The following is a 20,780-nucleotide window of genomic DNA, read 5'->3' as shown; positions in this document are numbered from 1 at the left end:
AAAGTTTATTATCGGTGAAATTGGTAGAAATGAAAAGAAAGAGAACACTTATGGCGCAGTCAATAACGGCACGAAGGCATCTACCAAATCGGTTTCTACGCTGTTTGTTTTGTGTCTTTTTTTATTTTAAAATCCAAATACTGCGCACACATATACAGACATACGCCCCTACATTCACTCAAAACTTTGTATTTCCTCGTTTCGTCACATACTAGATCTTTGTCTGGCGAAATCAGAAAATCGAAAAGGAAATCATTATAATAGAGTGGAATGATCTAAAACGATACTTCGTTGTATGCATTTGGAGGAGGAAAACGACATACAAGATGGGCGGGACTAGTAGAGGTATACAGAATTCCAATCTCTTAGGGTCTTCCACTCACCGGCACTACCCAGTTAATCTCCCACCAGCGGTGAATAGTCTCACTCAGCAAGTGATTCCATGGACTTCGAATAAGAGGTAAAGAGTGAAATTTATTTTTCTTCTTTTTTTTTATTTTTTGAGGTCAAAACCGTAGAGCAAATTCAAAGATTCCAATCCAATCCAATTTCTATCGGAGAATCGGTGAGAATAATTTAAACAGAGAGAAGTATAGATACCGATATACTGATCACCAGCGTACCTGTCTCACAATAACGGGACACCTTTATTTCGACTTTCTCCCTTGAGTACGTAATGTCTTTCTTGTTATTGCTCGAATTTGAAATTTCAGGATAATGTCTCAATAGTAGCTAAGAAGAGCGGATTGAAAATGATTTATATTTTTATTACAAACTAAAATATTTGAAGAGTTGTTCTGTTCGATAGAGAATTTTTCTTGATGCGTGAATAGATGTGAAAGTTTCATAGAGATCGGTTGAAATTCGGTCAAGGTGATTCGAACAGACGTAGTAAACTTCAGGTTCATGTGCACATCATTAATTATTAAATATAGTTGATGAAAAGTATTGCAGGCTTATTAGCTATTTTGCAATTACTTTATAATGTCTCAAAACGATATAAAAAATTTTATTTCAGGGATATAATTGCTATTCATGTGGTCAGGAACAAACCTCAAAAATTTTTCATGAAGGAGTTTTTCTTGGACATAATATGAAAATACCTAGCTAAAAATGGTGGAAGTTTTTTAATTATTGAAGGATCTGTCCATCGGTGAAAAATTATGGCTGTAAAATTATTGTGTCCCTCGATATACCCTTGTGCGAAAATATATATGGGAATAATTATACGTGACATATAGGTGAAAACGACAAAATATATGTTAATTGTTCACCCATATATTCGGGCAAAAAATGCAATATGTCACATATCATTATTAGCATTTTTTTTCGCGCGAGGTACGAGTAAAATTTCAGCGAAAATTATTTTTCATTTCCTTAAAATCGATTTTGAAGAACTACTAGAATTATTCTATAAAATTTACTTAATAGTAACCCCATTTTCGGTTAAAAAAAAAGGCATTGTAGGTTAGTAGTTTTACCAAAGTTTAGTGTCTAAATATTCTCTCCAGGAATTTATAGTATCCTTTGAGATCCTTTGAATGAGAGAAATTTTCTAATGTGTAAAAAAGAAAATTTTTATCATATAAGTTTAAAACGTGGGGAAACAATGCAAAAATTTCAAGTATTTTTTCTCATGTAAATTGTTGCCATGTACTTCGAAAAACATTAAAAATCAAATTAAGTTTATTACAGGGTGTTCAAAAATTAGGTCAGCATCAGCACCAGCTCCTCCGATGATGCGGAAAATCGATACAATTCTCAGATCCATGAGTAATCAAGCGTTAAATGCTCATAGGGAATGCCCCGATTTAACCAATGTGAGACCTTATAAAGATGTACCTGGTCCAAAACCAATACCAATTTTGGGTAATACGTGGCGTCTGTTCCCAGTAATTGGGCAATATGAAATTGGTGACGTAGCCAAAATTTCCCAAATGTTTCATGAAGAATACGGTGAAATAGTGCGGCTTAGTGGTCTAATTGGCAGACCTGATCTATTGTTTGTATACAATGCCAATGAAATTGAAAAAATGTATAGGCAGGAAGGGCCTACACCCTTTCGACCATCAATGCCCTGTCTTGTGCATTATAAAGGTGTTGCCAGAAGACATTTTTTTGGTGACTTAGGTGGTGTCGTAGGAATGTAAGTATTATTTCTTTGGAACTCATTCTATCGTAGGAAAAAGTTTCATGTAATAATTGCGCTTTTTATATTATTGAAAGCTTGCTGTAATTCTCAACAAATTAAGCCAATTATTTCCATGTGAGAAGTTTCCAATTCCGTATAATTTTTTGCAAAAATAGTGTGGGGAAATTGAATTTATCTATACACAAAATTCAATATTCCACACACGTTCTTCAACGGAGATTTCCATAATATAAAACATGAGTCTTTCTTTTGAGAATACTTCTATCAAATTATTAGGCTCAATGTAATGATTTTTTTTCTATATCATACGCTTTCTGAATCTCATTAAAGAATCCACAACAGAAAGATCTTTGAAAAATTCTTAATGAAAAATTTTTACATATAAAAAAAGCAGAAACAAGTAGTTATAGTTAATTTGGACCGTAACTAATACGAATTGGCTAAGATAGAATTGAATGAACTAGACTAGCATTTCACCTATGAAAAATCTCAAGTGAACATCGACCGAAATTCTGGAGTATCTCTCAGTCAATACGTAACCTTTCAATTAGGTTGCTAGTTCAAATATGTGCTAATTATCAATTAATGTAATTCAATGTTTTTTCGAACGAATTTTTCAGCCACGGAGAGCCTTGGAAGTCATTCCGGACGCGTGTTCAGAAACCGGTCCTCCAGCCCCAAACGGTACGAAAATATATCACGCCTATTGCTAAAGTGACTCAAGACTTTATAGAAAGGTAAGTAAAATTCGAAATTTGAATTTATCTAGAAATACGAGGATTATAGTGGAAATTGTTATAAAAAATGTCAGAAGAAATAGCTCACACATCCAAAACTTGTTAAAACCCACCCAACGTAATAGACCATAAGAAAATTAACATGGTTCTATCTTTTGTGTGGTCTATTTCTTCACGGAGTAATTGTTTAGTAGATTGACACTAGTAATTATACCTTCGACCCAGTCTGAATTGACAGTGATACTCGTGTTTACGATCGGTAACTACCCAAATAAAACCGTCTATGGGCGGTCTGCTGTCTATCTTTGTTCCAAAATACAAGAAATTGGGTTCAGTAGTCGATTAAAAATCAAAATTAAGCCGTTGAAAAAAAAAGTCACATATATATGAAATGACTTTCATTAAAATAACGTTACACATGGATAATACATATATATCCTACAATTAATATATGAAAAGAATATGTATACCATTGCATTTTACCATTTTGCTGCCGAATCCACTCAGGTAATCCCTCGAGAATAATCGAACAATAATCAATATTTCATTAATAATTGGACTATAGATTGATGTAGTCATCCAATACAAAGTTCTTTTTTTCATGAATTTCATTAATTTACTTTTCATTTTAGAATTGAGAAAATCAAGGATGAGAATAATGAACTTCCAGCGGATTTTGACAACGAAATTCATAAATGGGCTCTGGAATGTAAGAGCGAAAAAAGAATTTAATTTAGTTGCATTATGGCTCGCATGTACTATCTATCGATGGTAATTTTTGGTTTGAATAAGTTCACAAACTGGGAAAAATTTCTGAACTATGGCCGATCGAGATAGTGATTCCAAGGGATCTACCAGGTTAACAGAAAAATAATTTTAAGCAAAGCATACGCGAAGCATAGCATGAGCATAGCATAATCTGAGCGTTTCGATCGGTATAATCGCGGATTACGTGTTATGAATTTTTTGAATCGTGGAATTGCAAAACACGCCTTCGGCTTGGGCACATTCAGCCCGAAATCTTTCCATAAGTACCGAGTAACACGAAGAAAGCTCAAGTGAAACACGAAGAAAGCTCAAGCGTGATAGGAATATACACACCCGCACTAGAAAGGCGTGACTAAGTCAGATATTTGGATAGTTAAAAATGTATGGTTAATGAATTAGGAGTTGAGCAGTGAAAACAGAAATGTTTTTCTGTGGAAAAGAACAATATTTTTTAAAAACTGTTCGGTCCATCATGGGTATTAAGTAATAGACGCGTCTATTACTTATTGACTCGCGAGTCAATAAGTATCTGCCTGAGAAAAACGGAGAACGATATTTATATAGTTCAACTTTGTGGACTACCTAAATATTGTCGAATGCAGGAAAAGTATAAATATGAAGTAGGTAGTTGTGATTACTCTTTCCATTCAATAAAAGCAATAAGTAGTAGCAAAATTTTTATTGCTACTACTTAATGCCTACCTAGCAAATACCATGACACTGAACTCACCAGTATTAAAAAAAATCAGAACGCCATTCAGTTTGAAATATTTGAGTAAGGATCACCCATTATATTTCACGGCAGTATGTAAATTGTCGCAATTATCAGGATAAACCTTTACGGTCAAGTGTATAACCTAAGAAATGAACATGATACTTCAGAATGCGAGTTTGTTCGACTTTTGGATTGATTAGTCACACTAAAACTAGAATCATTTATATTTGGATGATGAAAATTGGTATGGTTGAAATCCCCCGAAAAAAATGATCTAAATTATAGTTTCAACTATAATTCAGTCCGTTTCTTTCTGGGAATTTCGGTTATCTTGACGTTTCACTTACCAAGTAAAAATCATTCTAATATTCCTATGATTAATCTGTTCAATTAATCGAACAAAGTGACACTCATAGGTTTTAGTATTTCTACAATAGTCGTTTCTTGGGTTATAGCTTTGACATTACGTTTCACACTAATAATTTCCAGAACTCATATAACATCATAGAAAATTGACAAGAGCTCCATGATTAAGCATGCAATGGTTTTCTGATTATCATGAATGCAAACATTATCTTCATTATTATGACTTCATTATCTTGAAATGCTGGAAGTACATTATAAATAGTAGCATAACAATAGCCTTTCCTGCAGATTTCGCTGATGTAATTGTCTTATGATAAAAAACCACCACAACTTCGTCATCACTATACTAAAGTCAGCATAAGTTTTTACTTCTCTGGGTACCCCCACTCCACGTAGTTACCACTTGTAACCATGTCCCCCACTCCTAAAATCAATGTTAAAACTTATGCTGACTTCAGTATACCAAAAAATTTTTATGAATCCAATAATATTGGACTCATGCAAAGAGGTAATCCATTCGAACATCATCCAACATGTTTGCTACAACAGTTTTTTATTGGTTCCTTTATTATTCACTTCACTTCACGGAGTAAAAAGTTTACAAAATATTCATAATTTCCCACTAACAACTCTCACCATTTGACTGCCAAATTTCTAATTCAATGACTATAGATTTCATGCTATTAAAATTTTGAATTAGCGCCATGTCTTTCTAGGGGACAAGCGCCCATTCTCACCGTTAGATATAATATATATGAGACTATAGGACTGAGACTGTACCTATGCCTCGTTTTGGCTGGTGTTGCGAGCTTCCCACGAGTCAAAAAATCCATTACGCACTTATTGCGGAATATACTAAAAAATATGCAGTTTACCAGCCATCGCATAATGAGGGAAATTAATACAATTGACAGTCAACTGTTACCAATGATAGACTAACTCAAAATGCTAACCAAAATTACATTCGATAAATGATACACGCGAATGTTAAATAAAATTATCTTAATAATTCAAAAGTTACAAAAGATGAAGATTCACGAAAGATCATTAAGATTCAAAGAAAGATCAATTTAGGTATAGGACGTGTGGCTCTTGACGCAAGGTTAGGCTGCCTGGACGATGACTTAACACCTAATTCAGAGCCCCAAAAAATAATCGATGCTGCTAAATTTGCACTGAGAAATGTTGCAGAATTGGAATTGAAAGCTCCGTACTGGAGATATATACCTACGCCACTTTGGTCTCGTTACGTGAGAAACATGGATTTTTTCGTTGAGTAAGTATCTAAAAAAAAAATCCCAATAAAAAAGATTCATCCAAGAAAACCGTCCTGGCGTCTTACCATTGATCACGTAAACAGAATTGATGCTAATCGCCATGATCTTCTTCTTCTTATCCTTGTGTCTCCTTTAGTAAAAACTCGCACAGCCCCGGTCGCTAAAGCGACTGGGACGTTGATGGAATTCCCATTTTCAAATGCATTTGCGAATGTTTTATGAGAATGATAATTGATGCTTCGATAGTTGCTCATTAATCACCCCGCATATAAATCAGGCAAATTCAGTTTGTTCCCGTAAGGCATGCATATTCTCGGGCAGAGTGAACTTGGAAAAGATGGATTGCACTAATTCATTAATATAAGGAAGAGGAGATATTTGTTCGATGTAATGGCGATGCATGCCAATTTCCTCAAAATCGACTAAAATCAAGTCAAATCGACTCAAATTCATAGCCCGCCGTTATGAACGTTCATATGAGAACGGATCCTTCGGCTCATCGCCCATGACACTTTTCACATGCCCTCCACCAGGACACTTCTTTTTAACTGAACGAATGCATGGGCTGGAAATTGTCATGGGCGGTGAGCCGAAGGATGTGTTCCCATGTGAACGTTCATGAAGGCGAGGTACGCGTATGGGATGGTACATGGCAGTACAAAAGTAGCTCACTGCTCAATCCGCTAAATCGATTAAAATCAACTTATGAACGCCAATTATGTTTCCTCATCACGTGTTCATTCATGGTAGTCTCTAAAAATCTACCACGGAAGCCAAAGCAAGTCACATAGAGGTCTCTTCTCGTAACTTGCACAATTCAAACTCAATCCTGTGTAGCCCCGTCACTTTCAATTTGAATTGTACCAGCGCCGCCGTGGCTGCAAGCGGTCACATCGTTGATGCCACTTTATTCTGTTTTTTTATTTCCTTTTCTTTGGTTCCGTCATTTTTTTTTGCAGAATGAATTATTCATCACCGTTGTCATGGTGACGAATGTTATGATTAGTGATAATACTGCATGTCATTTGACCAAATTATCGGTGGAGTTTTGATACTTTTTCAGTGAAATTCAAAATATTTTCTTTTTATTTGTGAGCTTCACTGTTCCATCCAAGGATTCCATTAATTAGAAACTCATTGAATAATATTTTTCAAATAATTCTGAACTGAATTTCATTTAAAGGGCACTTATTTCGAAATTTCGTATTCTCTAAATTTCCCAGTCGTTACCTTTTCCGGTAATTCCATCAACTTTGACTTTCGATAAATAATTTTAAATTCTTGTAATTTTCTATGAACGCCAGTTATTCTTGTAGCCGGTCGGAAATACGCTAAATTCGCTAATTTCGACGAAAACGAAAAAATACGAGATTTTAGCAGCATATATCTATTTGTGTACAAAAGGATGTGCCAATGATTTCGAAAAATTTAATAAAACAAGATATAAAAATAACTCAAGCCGAAGCTGGGAGTCTAAAATCTCTTCACATAAGATGGGTATTATTGTGAAAGATTTCGGGGCGTGATTGCACCTTAATCAGTAGAGTAGTTTCTAAAATACAGCAATTTCCTGAAAATCTTTGATCTCTATCAAAGAACAATCTGTCTTAATGCAATTTTTTTCGAAATCTTCTTTGTAATTATTCTGGGATATTCGTATATGAAAATCCGCGTTTTATGTTATAATTATCCTCTCTTTCTCAAAATACGATCATTATTCAATATTATATTTCCCGTAAATTTCATGTTTCATTTAATGTCCATATTGCTTTCGTTCGCCGTTTGTGTTTTTAATTTGATCGTTTTGTAAAATTATTGAAAACAATCCGTGGAACGTGAATGTTCTCAATTATTTTCCCGTACGGCTTCTCACCATTTGTCGCCTGGGAATTGGTACATACTCCTCAAACTGGAAAAAGTGAAAACTATCACGTTAAAATACTATCCAGGCATTTGTTGATAGGGGTTTTTCACTCGTGTGGGCCAGTCCTTGCTTGCGGCTCTAACGCTCCATCTCGGCATTCTGTAAATATACTATTTTAATATTGCTGCTATGTTCACTTTTTGCCGAAATGTGTCATTTCGTTTACGTAGATTAGGTTAGATTAGATTTGGGTACGCGGATGTTCGGACTAGTCTCCCCAATGCTACCAAACTCAGATTACAGTTATTGTAGCTCTGCTTATTTTATGCGCGGATTACATGTCCAGCCCAGCCTTTGTTGCCAGTCTTAACAGATCCGTTACATGCTTGTTCGCGACTTGATTTACGGTGGAGAAGGCAGTTCCCCACCAGGGCAGGCTCGTCGCTGCTAGAGCCGGACAGTCACATACGATGTGTAGACTGTCCTCTTTTGCTTCATTACAGAATCTGCACCACTTATCCGAGTCCATGCCGATGACTCTGCAATGTTCCTTAAATCTGTCATGTCCTGTGGGCCTGATCGTAGGGGCCAGACCCCTCCTGTCCATGGCCAGTAGGTGTTTCGACCTTTTCTTGAGGGGGCCAGGCATGATTGCCCTGGCCTTCCTGCAGGTATTTGTGTCTTTCCACCGTTCCGATTGTTCACGTCGGAGCTTTTCCTTTATGTGGCTTACACCCACGGCATTGGGGACTTCTACTGGCGAAGATTCGTCCACGTTTATTACCCTCTGCTTCGCCAGCACGTCTGCCGTTTCATTGCCGCGGATGTCCTCGTGACTTGGGGCCCGGGCAAGGGTTACCTTGTTGCTGGTCCCCATTTTTTCGAGACTCTCCATGGTTTTCCAGACCAACTTAGAGTCAGCGCTGGATTTGAGGAGAGCTTTTATAGTGGCTTGACTATCTGTCCACACAAAGATGAGTTTGTTGATTGTCATCCGGGACACCAGAAGCTCTGAGCATTTTTCGATTGCCAGAATTTCCGCTTGGAATACTCTTCATGTGGCCCGTACAGTCCTGCTCCAAAGCAGCCTCTGTATCCTGAGCCATCTGTATACCAGTGCGTGACATTGGTGTCTGTTTTCTTTACAGTTTCCCAGTTCTCCCTGTCAGGGATATAGATTTTAAAGGCCTTCCTAATTTGGTACGTCCTGGTCATTCTATCTTGACTCATGTTCCAGGGATTTTTCGTGAGGATGTCAGGCTTGGCGTGTGCCGCTTCCGCTTGTATCCATTCCCCCTGGCACAGGAGCCTATAACCTGTTGATTCTGCCCTACTCACCACAAGATGATGAAGTGGAGGCAGGTCCAGGGCAATTTCCAGGGCATGGGCGTGGGTGTCGTTCTCATGGCCCTGGTCGCTGCCCTCAGGAAATTTTCCTGTAGGCATTTGAGCCGGTTCCTTGTTTCCACCCTCGTCGCCCTGGGCTACCATACTACAGAGGCGTACATCAGCCGCGGCAGCAGAACCATCTTATACAGCCATTGACTGATCTTTGGGTTAAAGCTCCAGTCTCTGCCCATGGCTCTTCTACATGCCCACAGTGAGGCATACGTCTTGCCCATCTATGTCTCTATGTGCTCCGTCCAGTGGAGCGTGGCGTCCACTTGAACACCCAGGTACTTCACTGATGTAGCATAGGCAATCTCTGCATCCGCTAACCTCTGCGGCTTCGGGTTTATAATTTTGTATTTCCTGATGAATATCATAGCCGATGTCTTCTCAGGGTTAACTGAGAGTTTCGTCCTTCTACACTAATTCACCAATGTTCTCAGAGAGTGGTTCAGCCTATCTCTCAGCACATTGAGGAACTTGCCCCTAGCGACAATGGCCACGTCATCCACGTATCCATACACCAGGAAGCCCTGTTCCCTCAGTTCTTCCAGGACCTCGTCCACGACGAGGCACCGCAGCAGTAGAGGTAGCAGTAGCAGGAGATAAAACTCTGCCCTGTGGGCACCCACCCTTCGGACGACTGCCTATCTATATGCCATTGTGATCGGGTGTTAAAGACCTGCTCACTAACATGTTTTGTACCCAGTCAATGATGGTTTCTGGAAATTTTGATTCCCCCGAAACTCGTGGCACAGTTCTGAGTGCTACGCTGGCTCTCAGAATTTTGGTAAGAGGCCCCAGGATGATATCCATTCCCCTTTGTAGTAACTCTGGCTATACTCTGGCCATCAGTGTCTCCACCTCAGATGTTGGCGGGGTCCATTGGAGTCATAAGGTAGGTAAGCAAGTCTCCTTTGCTGAGCTTTCGTTTACCTAAAAATTCACAGAATATTATTTCGTATTTGGAACGGTTTTACCAATATAAGTTCATAAACAAATGATTTTATAGGCCTTTTACAATTTTCCATACTGGTCACTGGAAATCACTTTCGCATTCCCTGTCATTACATAGGTTCATCATATCATGCCTTAATAATTCATAAAAAAAATTGGTAAATGTCTAGAATAGCTCCACCGCTCCGATTTTTTCGGCGTGCGTCTTGATTGTTTCATTCCGTTTCCGAATCGTCAAAAATTAGTCTCTGGCAACAATTAGATCAGAAGTTACACGCATTTTTATACCGCTCTTTGCGTTACCCAGGACCACGGCGGAGATGTTGCAGTGTTCGGCACCTAAGACAACACATGTTGATACATTTATAGATAAAGGGACAACACAAAGCTGCTATTTAATCCCTCACGGCGGTGTCAATGTGACTGCGGTCTGTCACACCCGTCGCGACTATCTCCACTGCCTTCCTGCAGCATTTTTATAATTTGTTAATGTATAAACTGTATTTGTTCATACTTATATATATAAAAAAAACATCGCTTCGAATCCGACAGCACACCACCCTGACTGACCACTTCCACATGGTGGAGGGGGCCTCCCACAACAGATCCTCTATCTTCTAGTTGTTCCAGGGATGTGTAATTTTCACTTCACCACATTTGGGACACTTCATCTCACTTACCGGCACTTTTTTTTTCTCACAGGAGCACCATCGGGTCGTTTCCATACCAATGGTATCCACGAGTCGCATGTTTACAATAAGTCCCAATTCCGTACTGGCATCGCTTTTGGCGAGAATCGCTTTTTCAAGAGTTTCATACCTGCTAAGAACAATGGTTCTCATGATTGTTTCCGTGACCTGAACTATCTGTGAAATGGAGTGATAAACAATAACGAACAAATTTATTCATCGTTTTTCATTCAATAAATAGTCGAGTTGAAGGCACAAATCACAAGGATTTATCGTCCCTGAAAAATTTTCAATGTTCAAAACACTTTTTTCACAGTCGCAGAAAATTGACAGTTTTTGCAGTTACATGTTCTTGCATGCTTTTCGCTATGATAGTTTTTAGAGTAATCTTTTTTTCCAAGAAAGAAATTTTCACCATATGCATGAAATCACACATGATGTACCGTACTCTCCGTATTGTATTTTCGATCCAATTATGTGATTTGAAATTAACCCTCATTTCCTCAACTACATAATCTCTCGTTGATTGTACCGGAGGTTGCCCTCGATTTCGTATTTCTTCAATTCGATTTTGAGCGGTAGCCATTATGTTCTCCTTTATATATAAGAAATTTTGATGAATGTGTTTTGACTGGCGAACAATACGTTATATTAACTGAGCTTTGAAATAAAACATCTGCGCCGGATGGATGTCAGCCCAAAGACTGCAGTGAATATTTAGATTATTATATGATCTTGAGATTCGAAAAATTTACGGAAATTTATCAGTATACTCAATGGTTTCTCCAAAAATATTTGTTATACATCCTTGTTCATTTTAATGCCTCATTTTATAATAATGCTATAGAATTTCACTCGGTCTAGCACTGGTATTCTATTGCAACTCTATACGATATGGTTAACATTCATGGCCCCCTCTCCATATTTATATAAGGGGAGAATAATATTTGTTTTTTATAAAAATATTTTTTATTTAAGACTTGATATGTATTCCAGTTAGTCTCATCAAATCAACTTTTTTTCTTCATACTTGTTTGACATCTAAAATAATCACAACTTTATTCTCGTAAAATCACGAAATTTAACAGTACGATATGAAGCTGCAAACAACTCTTTTAAACTTTTCATTAAGTTCTGTACCCTGGTATTTTACTTCCTCTTCAATTAGTTCAAACAATACCTCTTTCGCTAACAGGTCTACTTTACCCTCAATGTTTTCATCAGACGGGACCAATGAAAAATCAACCTCAATATACATTTCCTTCATTTGCCTTAATAGTTGTTTAACACTATATATTAGCTTATTATCTTTATCTGAAGCACCTCCACATAAAGCGATAATACAGGACTTCGAGTCTGACATTATATTTTCTTCTACAATCTCAGATTCTATTGTAAATAGCGGTGTCTCTTGAATAGCAGTGAGTTCGACAAAATAAATGGGATCACCATGCAATCTTACTTTTTTTATGAAAACCAGATCAGGACATTGCAGGTTCATATTTTTTAGATTCATCGATCAAAATAAGTTTTTCTTTTCCATATTTACATCGTAATAGCTCCTCGAAGCTCTTTTTAACATCTTTGGATTTTCTAATAGTGGGGCCATCAGATGTATTAGTTTTAATCGGTAGAAAATGCGAGTCAAATGAATCTAAATACAAGCATGCTATTGTTGTCGATTCCATCCCATTCCAATCGTCCTTTAAAGAGTTCCACACTCGATATATGTAGATTATGTAAGTATGAAATACCTCTAGATGATGATTTCTCAAAAGTATTTTTCATTCATTTTAATTGTGGAATCAATAAATTTGTTTCATTGGCTGCAGCCCGTGCCAAGTATTTCTTTGTGAGGTATTAGCGACGTTGAATAAGTGGCGGTTCACTGGCTAGGTGGTAGAAGTACATTTATCAAACAGCTGCTCACTACTGCATATGGCACTCTGTCTAACTTCAGTAGAAGTGCTTCTGCCCCATCATGATAGTACATTGATCCCCAATCTACAGTAGTGAACTAATCGAAAATAAGAGCTACATATTTGTGAAAACCGCATGTAAAAAATTAATCATTCAATGAGGGCCAACAAAAATTCCTTTTTTCAAATATATTTTCTTGAGGTTACTACATACTCTGAGCAAAAGAAATTTTTTTCTGCTGGCCGCATTTTGACTAATAGAAGAGAATATAAATTAAAATGCGGAATTTTATGAACGAATGCGTCATAATCACTACTAACAAGATTTTGACCTAAATGAATTGAGGCAAGTGGTTTTTTTGATACTGAGGATCAACGATCTTCTAGAAACTGCTGTCTTTCCGGAACTCGGCAGATTGAGCTGAAATTCGATTCGATTTCATCGATTTTCTCGAAGAGTCTCCTCTCGAGGCCTTCAAGGCTCTGGTGAGCACAGCTCACCTAGGTGCAATGATCGGGGCTGGTACTGGAGATGTCAGCTTGTCCGTTAATTGTACCTGTTCCGTTGTTAGGTTCACCAGTGTATCGAGGCGTCAGATGTGTTGGTTATTATCACAGTGTCTCGGTGGCCCTCGTCATTTATATCCTCGAGCTGTATGAAACGTTCATTATTAGCAAGTGCCCCACTTTATTTTGTGGGTCTCCTCAATTTCCACCTCATCCTTCAAGTATTCAGTAAGCCTCGGTCTCTAAAGCCCTCACCCTCGTGGCATGGGCAATCGCCGCATTTCTCGTTTGAGGGAGCTGTTTGACAGTTGGGTGGATTTTTGGTGTTGCTGACGGCCTCTCCGGCTTTTGAAGGACGTTTCCAGCTTATCTATTTCACTTTCCTCCGGCTCCCTCCTTTTCCCATACTCATATCTACAAACTATATGAGATCGTTAGGATCCTCATCGGGTTGAGTCTCACCAGCATCCATTGGCTTATTCCGCTGACTCACTACAGTCTCCTTCGCTGAAGTATCGCGATTCGTATTCATTTTCTCGAGATTATACTTGGTGTCTCGGCTTAGAAATGTCGTAAAGGAACGTAATATCGATTTAACGGTGATTTTTGAGTAGAAAAATCGAGTTGAATGCGGCTCATACGTGCTTCCACCTCATGCGCGCTGCCACTCTCCAGTTTGGAAGAATAATGAATTTAGTAGAATTCTCTAACGAATGCGAAAATTTATTCATGAATAGTGATTATCAAACGCTTTATAATTGCATGATTTATTTTTATAGGATATGCACAAAACACATTGATGCCGCTCTTGTGAGACTTAAGAACAGAAAATCGATCAATGAGGCTGATTTATCACTGGTGGAAAGGATCTTAGCCGACGAAAAAGATCCAAAAATAGCATACATTCTTGCTCTCGATCTCATACTTGTTGGAATTGACACGGTAACTAAAACATTGATTCAGTAGCATATTCTTTTATAAAATGCTTGCTTTTCAATATCAAATTGTTCCATGAATATCTTGCAATTAAAAAGTCTTCGAGGATTCTTCCAGCAAAATGTCGGGGAAATTTCAATAAAGTAAAAATAAATATTTTTAATGTCCTCATGTATTAGCTATCGACGGTAATGTTTGGTTTGGTTTTTACAATATTTCTAAATTGAGATTTTGAGGTACTTCTGCAGTAAGTTAAATGGGAGTGGAGGGAATTGTGGAGAAATTTGAACCTTCGCCTATACATTCGCGTGATAAATATAAATATACCCACGAAGTCCCAGGAAAATCTTCAGTCCAGTTTTCTTAGAAAAAAAAATTGATCTACATCATTTGTACAGTGTCAAATGACACGCACTTCTCCACTAATTTTTAAAAATCATCGACATTTTATAAAACAGAAATGCTGGCAATATCATACCGCCTATGATACGGAAATGTATTCATGTAATTTTATCAAAAGTTACAATGTAAATCATGAGAAATTATCAAAAACATGTGAAGAAGTCAGGAATTTCCGTCGAAATGGCGCTCGAAAGCGCAGCGAAATATTTGGCAATTCTTTTTCTATGCTCCTACTGATTACGGGATGAATGCATTCCAAGGTAATTAAATGATCAGTATAATAATAATCCGAAAATTGTTAAATATGACAGGATTAACCACGGATCTGCCGTAAATTTCTACTGAAACATTTACGTTTTGGAAATCATTCGGATGAAATATGAAGTCAAGTGGATAACTCAAGAACGAAGTATTGAATGGAACCAATGGACGCCTTCTTTCGAATTCGGGGCTCGATTCGAGATCCGAATACTGTAACAATTTTAATTGGTTATGGTTGATATTGGTCTGAAAATTGAAAAATTGAGAAATACCAAGCGTAAAAAAAGCAGAAACTCTAGTTTTGATTGTAATTTAGTAAGTTTTTCGTTTAATATTCCAGTTATCCTCAATTCTCAGTAACCAATTAAAACTATTCGAGTATTTGGATCTCCGAACTGTTTCATCTTTACTGAATTCGGGATTCCTCAACTGTGGATTCTTGTATCGTTCAAATGGACTTGCGCCATGTCTCTCGGATAACTATGCCCATTTCCTCTACTCAATTTTCTTTTCTCTTCAATTATTTACCACCCGCGTGTCATTCGATTTTGGGATGATCGTACCCAAGCCATAAATTAATATAAGTAATTTTCGCGAATAATACATTTTTCTTTTCACTTAATTCAACATAAAAAATAAGGAGAATCAAACTAACGACATTTTTGATTATTTGATAATTTGATAATCATTTTTAGTTTCATATTTTTTTCTTCTAACCATGCAGCAAAATGTTGGACCCACTGATCTTTATCCCAACTGTATACTCCAAAAACTTACTGCGGAAGTACCTTAAGTTGTGTTCTGAAAACCGCAAAGAAGTTATGCGTAGAAGCGGTAAAATTGTTGAAGGATCGCAAATTGAGATATTCATTGCAAGGTATTGCATCAAATATCACATATATATTACAAATAATTAAAAATAGCATTACCACTAGCATTTGACAGTCCATGGTGGCTGTATTTTGTTATTGATCGTCAAATATATTGTATAGTTGGCTTGTAGATGGATGATGCGATCGCTTGTAGTCAGCATCGTCAGGGCTAAGATCCCTAAATGTGAACTCCGGAGTCTGAGGGTAGTCCTCACATCCCCTCCCCTGTGGTAGCGGCGGTGGCGGCGGTGGTGGCGGGGAGGGGAGGGCTTAATCAACAAAAATTGGGAGGACGGTTTTCCAGATAGGGTTCACTTGGTATTCTATGTCCCTGTTGGGACTAAATATGTGTCAAATATATTCTTTTATAATGAGACTGGTAGACGGCGTATTATCAATTATTTTTCTATAAACTTGGCAGATTCCTTGCAATGAATATTTCAATGTTACACTCTTCAACAATTTTTCAATTCTTTCTCATTAAATTTTTACAACCATTGGAGTGAGATCCGCAACACGATTTGAATACCAAATTTAGAAATATTTTGTGCAGACCGGATAAAATTCCAACTCAACATTACGTTTCACAAATAATATATGTGGGCCCCATTGAATCGTCGTGAACCTTCCCATATTCCAGATAATTATTGAGACGAGATTTCTTCCGTATTAATAAATTGTAAATGTGTCATTCTTCAGCTATGAATATGACCAATGCATTATTATTAATGCCCCTGCCTCATTTCAGATTTCAATGGCCGTTTGTTCAATTCTGTATCAATTAGCAACAAGAACAGAGGAACAAGAGAAGGTGTATTACGAATTAAAACAAATTCTTCCTGATCCATCCATTCCACTGACGACCAAACATGTGGAACAGGCGGTGTATACCAAGGCTTTCATTCGGGAAGTGTTCAGGTATTTTTTCTTTCTTACAGATTTTGGTATTCCCATAGCGTAATATTCTGTGAAATTATCATCTTTCATCATTTTGGATTATTATCTTCTAGAGTATATTCCACCGTGATTGGGAATGGGAGAACATTGCAAGCTGACGCTGTTATCTGCGGATATCAAATACCAAAAGGGGTAAATTCAGAGAAATTCAGAGAATTGATTGCACAAGAGTTTATTCACAATTTTTTTTTAATTATTATTATTGCTACTAATTTTAGAAGAAGGAGAATTAATAATTGATTCTCCCAATGGAATTTCTCACTGTATCCTAATTCCTCTTCCAAATAAAGGAAGGAACAGTTATTTCCTACTTGACACTGATAAGCTTCATTTTATTAACATTTAAGGTCGCACCAATGACTTTTCCGGTTTTATTCATTTGTCTGTAGTCCCTTTATTATACATATAAGGTCACGGTATCAATAAATGAACAAAATCACCAATTAGTGGATCGTTTTGCATCAGCGAACGAACCTATATTTTTAGTAGCGCTATTGATGCCTTTTTATTATGCTTTTTCCATTTAATCTGTTTTACTTCCTTTCTTTTCTATCCAAAATTAATTATTCCTCAGCGTTCTCATGGTAATGGATGTTAGGCTTGACGTGTTACATGGTTTTCCGGGGCTAAAAAACCGCACAAGGTTCTCATTTTTTTAATATAAAAAAAGAAATTTTGAATTCAAACTTTCTCTTATGCTAAAAATACTCAATTAAACAAGGTTTTCTAAAATTTTTGTGGGAAAATCTTAAAAATTCAACCATTATAAGACGTCATTTTCATCGATCCTTTCGAAAAAGGTGCTCTCGCGTTGACAGCAGAACTCATAGTAGGTTCAGGCGAAATTAACAAAAAATGATGTCTTTTAGGTAACACTTAGAGCTGGTTTCTGAAAGAAGGAAAAAATATAATAAAGCAATTGGATTTTTGGCAGCTCTTTTTATTAAAAGTTATCAATTGCAATGGAACTCTCACTACATTTTCCTCTTTGATTTGTAATAAAATTAATTATTCATCGTCCTTTTTAGTTCACGCAGTGTCAAATGAAAGAGAGCAATCTAGTTCAGTTTATTACTTATTCAATTTCGAAATTTTTCTTACAAATAACTTTTCTATAACTGACATATGGACCTTTCGATTCTATCGTCCATCACTATTACCATGACAGCAGTTGGAGAAGAATTAATCGTAAAAAGTTAAAAAAATGACAATTATTTGTTTTTGTTTTTTTTCCTGAAAAAAACCGGAGAATCGCGAGTCCAATTTAATTCAAAATCTAATTCGTACCTGGTTGTGTCAAGATTCGTCACTTGGGTCATTCATTATCTCGATCGCATTATGCGTTTCGGAGATATGGTTGGAACAGATTTTTTATATATACACACATACCACATCCATCCATACGTGCATACACATCACTGTGAATAAGGTCGGGAATTGTGGGGAAGATATTGAAGTTCGAGATATAAGGAAAATTCAATTTCAAATGTTCGGAGTGATTGCTAGTATATGATGCACCCCCGGGAGAAAACACTTTTCGACTGTGGTCTATATGCTGCTTTATGTCCCAAGTGATAAAAAGCACGAACGAAACGAGCGAAGCGACATAAAATACTTTCCACATCTTGAGAAGTTAAATATAAAAATAAAAAATGTCTGAATTTGGAAAAATTTATGACAATTTCAGGTTCAAGTAGTGTTCCCCACACTCGTTACTGGCAATATGGAAGAGTGGGTGAAGGATGCCAAGAGTTTCAAACCTGAGAGATGGTTGAAAGAGGATGTCAATGATAAACTCCATCCATTTGCATCTCTACCATATGGCCACGGGGCCCGTATGTGCCTTGGCAGACGTTTCGCGGATCTTGAGATGCAAGTGTTACTCGCAAAGGTATTTATACTATTTTTTCAAATACCAATTCTGATGCGAAATAACTGCTCCTGAGTTATAGCTTGGACTTTTATTCTTGTTTCAGTTGATTCGAAATTACAAATTGGAGTATCACTACGAGCCCCTTAAATATCGAGTTACCTTTATGTACGCTCCAGATGGTGATTTGAAATTCAAATTAGTGAAACGGTAATCAATACACGGGAAGATTTTAATAAGATAAATTGCGATGTAAAAATCGTAATCGCGGACGAAATGGCGAATTCCGAGAAATATACGTTAATTTTTTTTGGAAATTGGGAGTTCGATTTTTTCAAAATACATTTCTTTATCCAAACATCACGAATTGGAATCGTAAAAAAAAGAGAAAGAATATTTCGATGTACATATTTTTAAAAAATGTTTTTAGGGTCTGAATAATTAGTCAATGGGATGGGGGAGAATGTAATTACTTTCTCAAATTTTACGATTCAAATTTGATTTCTTTTTTCCGATAGCTGAAATAAATTGAATACTATGTTCGTTTCATTAAGTTGCAGTAATAAAGTAAAATAAATCCATGGTTTTATCGATTGTTCAGGAAAAGAATAACTTAAATTTTCAATTAACTGAAATTGATAATTTATTGACAATGTTTATTTTTTACGGTAAAGGAGAACAAAAATATATACAGCTAAGATATTAACTGCTGCAGTGTCCCTGGATTTTTACATGCGAAATTTTAATTTTTACGATTTTTTTTTTTACGAACCCACAAAATATCAAAACAGCGAGTGATGTTTATAAACGGGGTATAAGGAAATAAACATAAGGTTCCATGCTCGCGTTTTTTGGTTCATTGTTTCGTCGCATGACGAAAGATATCGGTCGTGCTCAGTCAACGACAAGCCGTCACAGGACACTGTGTATTTGGAAGAAATATATTTTTTTTATAAACGTTACAAACTTTTTTCTTCATAAATATTTAGGTGGTAATTCGGTGGAATTTAGAAGAACATAATGAAAATTTAGGAGTAATTAGTTTTGGTTTAATGGATTCTTCTCTTTTTACAATAAAAATGAGCAGAAGATATCAGTAAACGATTCAAAAATAATTACAACCGCTGGAGAATAATTTAATGGTCATTATAATCAAGGTTGTATAATTTAGGAGTTGATGGTTTTATTAATAAAAATTAAAAACGTACTTTTTTGCGTACACTATATAGTAAGAACACTTGCGCATGCATAGTAGGCTTAAGCCAGGAGGAATTGATTTCATACTTATATTATTATTGATTTTTTCCGACCTTTTCCTTAATAAATATTTAGGTGCTATTTTAGTGAAATTTTGAAGACAATAATTTCAATTTAGGAGTGATTAATTTCAAAATAAATAATTAATTTAGTAAAGTAAAATGATAACCTTTTTTTTCTTACGAATATGAGTTTAATAAGGAATCATTCGGTGGTCATGATGATTCAGGTTTCAGAATTTAGGAGTTCATGATTTTTCATTTAAAACAAACAGTAATTTCCTGGCGTCTCTCATATTGATTGCGTGCGCATGCGTGGCCTATGTCATATAATAAGGAGTTTAAACCTATTTTATGTGGCATCAGTTATATATTATTGTATTAGAATAATTACTTCCCCTCAATCGAACAATGATCTGAAAACCGATTGTTTTTTTACGTCATGTTTAGAAATTTAATTATGAAGAATTGTGTGAGAGAAATCATCATGTTCAGTCGGTTTGTGTTGAAACTGTACTTTATTGTTCAAAAGATATATTAGCGCTGTAATCAAAGCGAATGTCCGATTTTTTTTTCCTTTTTCTAATCAGCTTTTTCTTAGCTCTACTCTTCTTTACCAAAATCTTTAGGCACTTTATTGTAACTAATTCAACCAATTAATGACCAATGAGCCAACTAACTACTGAAGATGGAATTTTTGAACTTGCCGTGTTTCTCGAAGATTTCCCATTTGTATACGAAGTGGAAACTGTATTAAAGGTGACTGAATAGAAAATCTGTAGAAAGCCGAATGCATTTTTTATGTCAAATTTTTAACGCTAACCAACAACTGTTTTTGTCTTATAAAAATTTTATTCTGATCTCATTACCCACGTTAAGTGATTTT

The 20,780-nt window shown here is 36.4% G+C and overlaps 1 protein-coding gene across 4 annotated transcripts; it reads left to right on the top strand.

Annotated features, from left to right (window-relative positions):
• Positions 1-278: 278 nt before the first annotated feature.
• Cyp301a1 (Probable cytochrome P450 301a1, mitochondrial) lies at positions 279-19,845 on the top strand. 4 transcript variants are annotated; one of them, XM_011301405.1, is made up of 10 exons: positions 377-460; positions 1,696-2,146; positions 2,773-2,889; positions 3,522-3,598; positions 5,813-6,014; positions 14,120-14,282; positions 16,560-16,729; positions 16,822-16,900; positions 18,456-18,659; positions 18,745-19,845. In XM_011301405.1, exons 2-10 carry the CDS (start codon positions 1,737-1,739, stop codon positions 18,850-18,852), a joined length of 1,530 nt encoding a protein of 509 aa, XP_011299707.1. In that variant the 5' UTR covers positions 377-460; positions 1,696-1,736; the 3' UTR covers positions 18,853-19,845. The 4 variants fall into 4 exon arrangements, with proteins under 4 accessions (XP_011299709.1, XP_011299707.1, XP_011299710.1 ...); XM_011301406.1 differs by having other exon boundaries at positions 386-460; positions 1,686-2,146; XM_011301407.1 differs by lacking the exon at positions 1,696-2,146 and having other exon boundaries at positions 279-460.
• The last annotated feature ends 935 nt before the right edge of the window (positions 19,846-20,780 follow it).

The sequence above is a fragment of the Fopius arisanus genome, unplaced genomic scaffold (assembly GCF_000806365.1).
Source record: "Fopius arisanus strain USDA-PBARC FA_bdor unplaced genomic scaffold, ASM80636v1 scaffold00022, whole genome shotgun sequence".
NCBI classification, from domain to species: domain Eukaryota; kingdom Metazoa; phylum Arthropoda; class Insecta; order Hymenoptera; family Braconidae; genus Fopius; species Fopius arisanus.
This window is presented reverse-complemented; position numbering and strand designations above follow the sequence as displayed.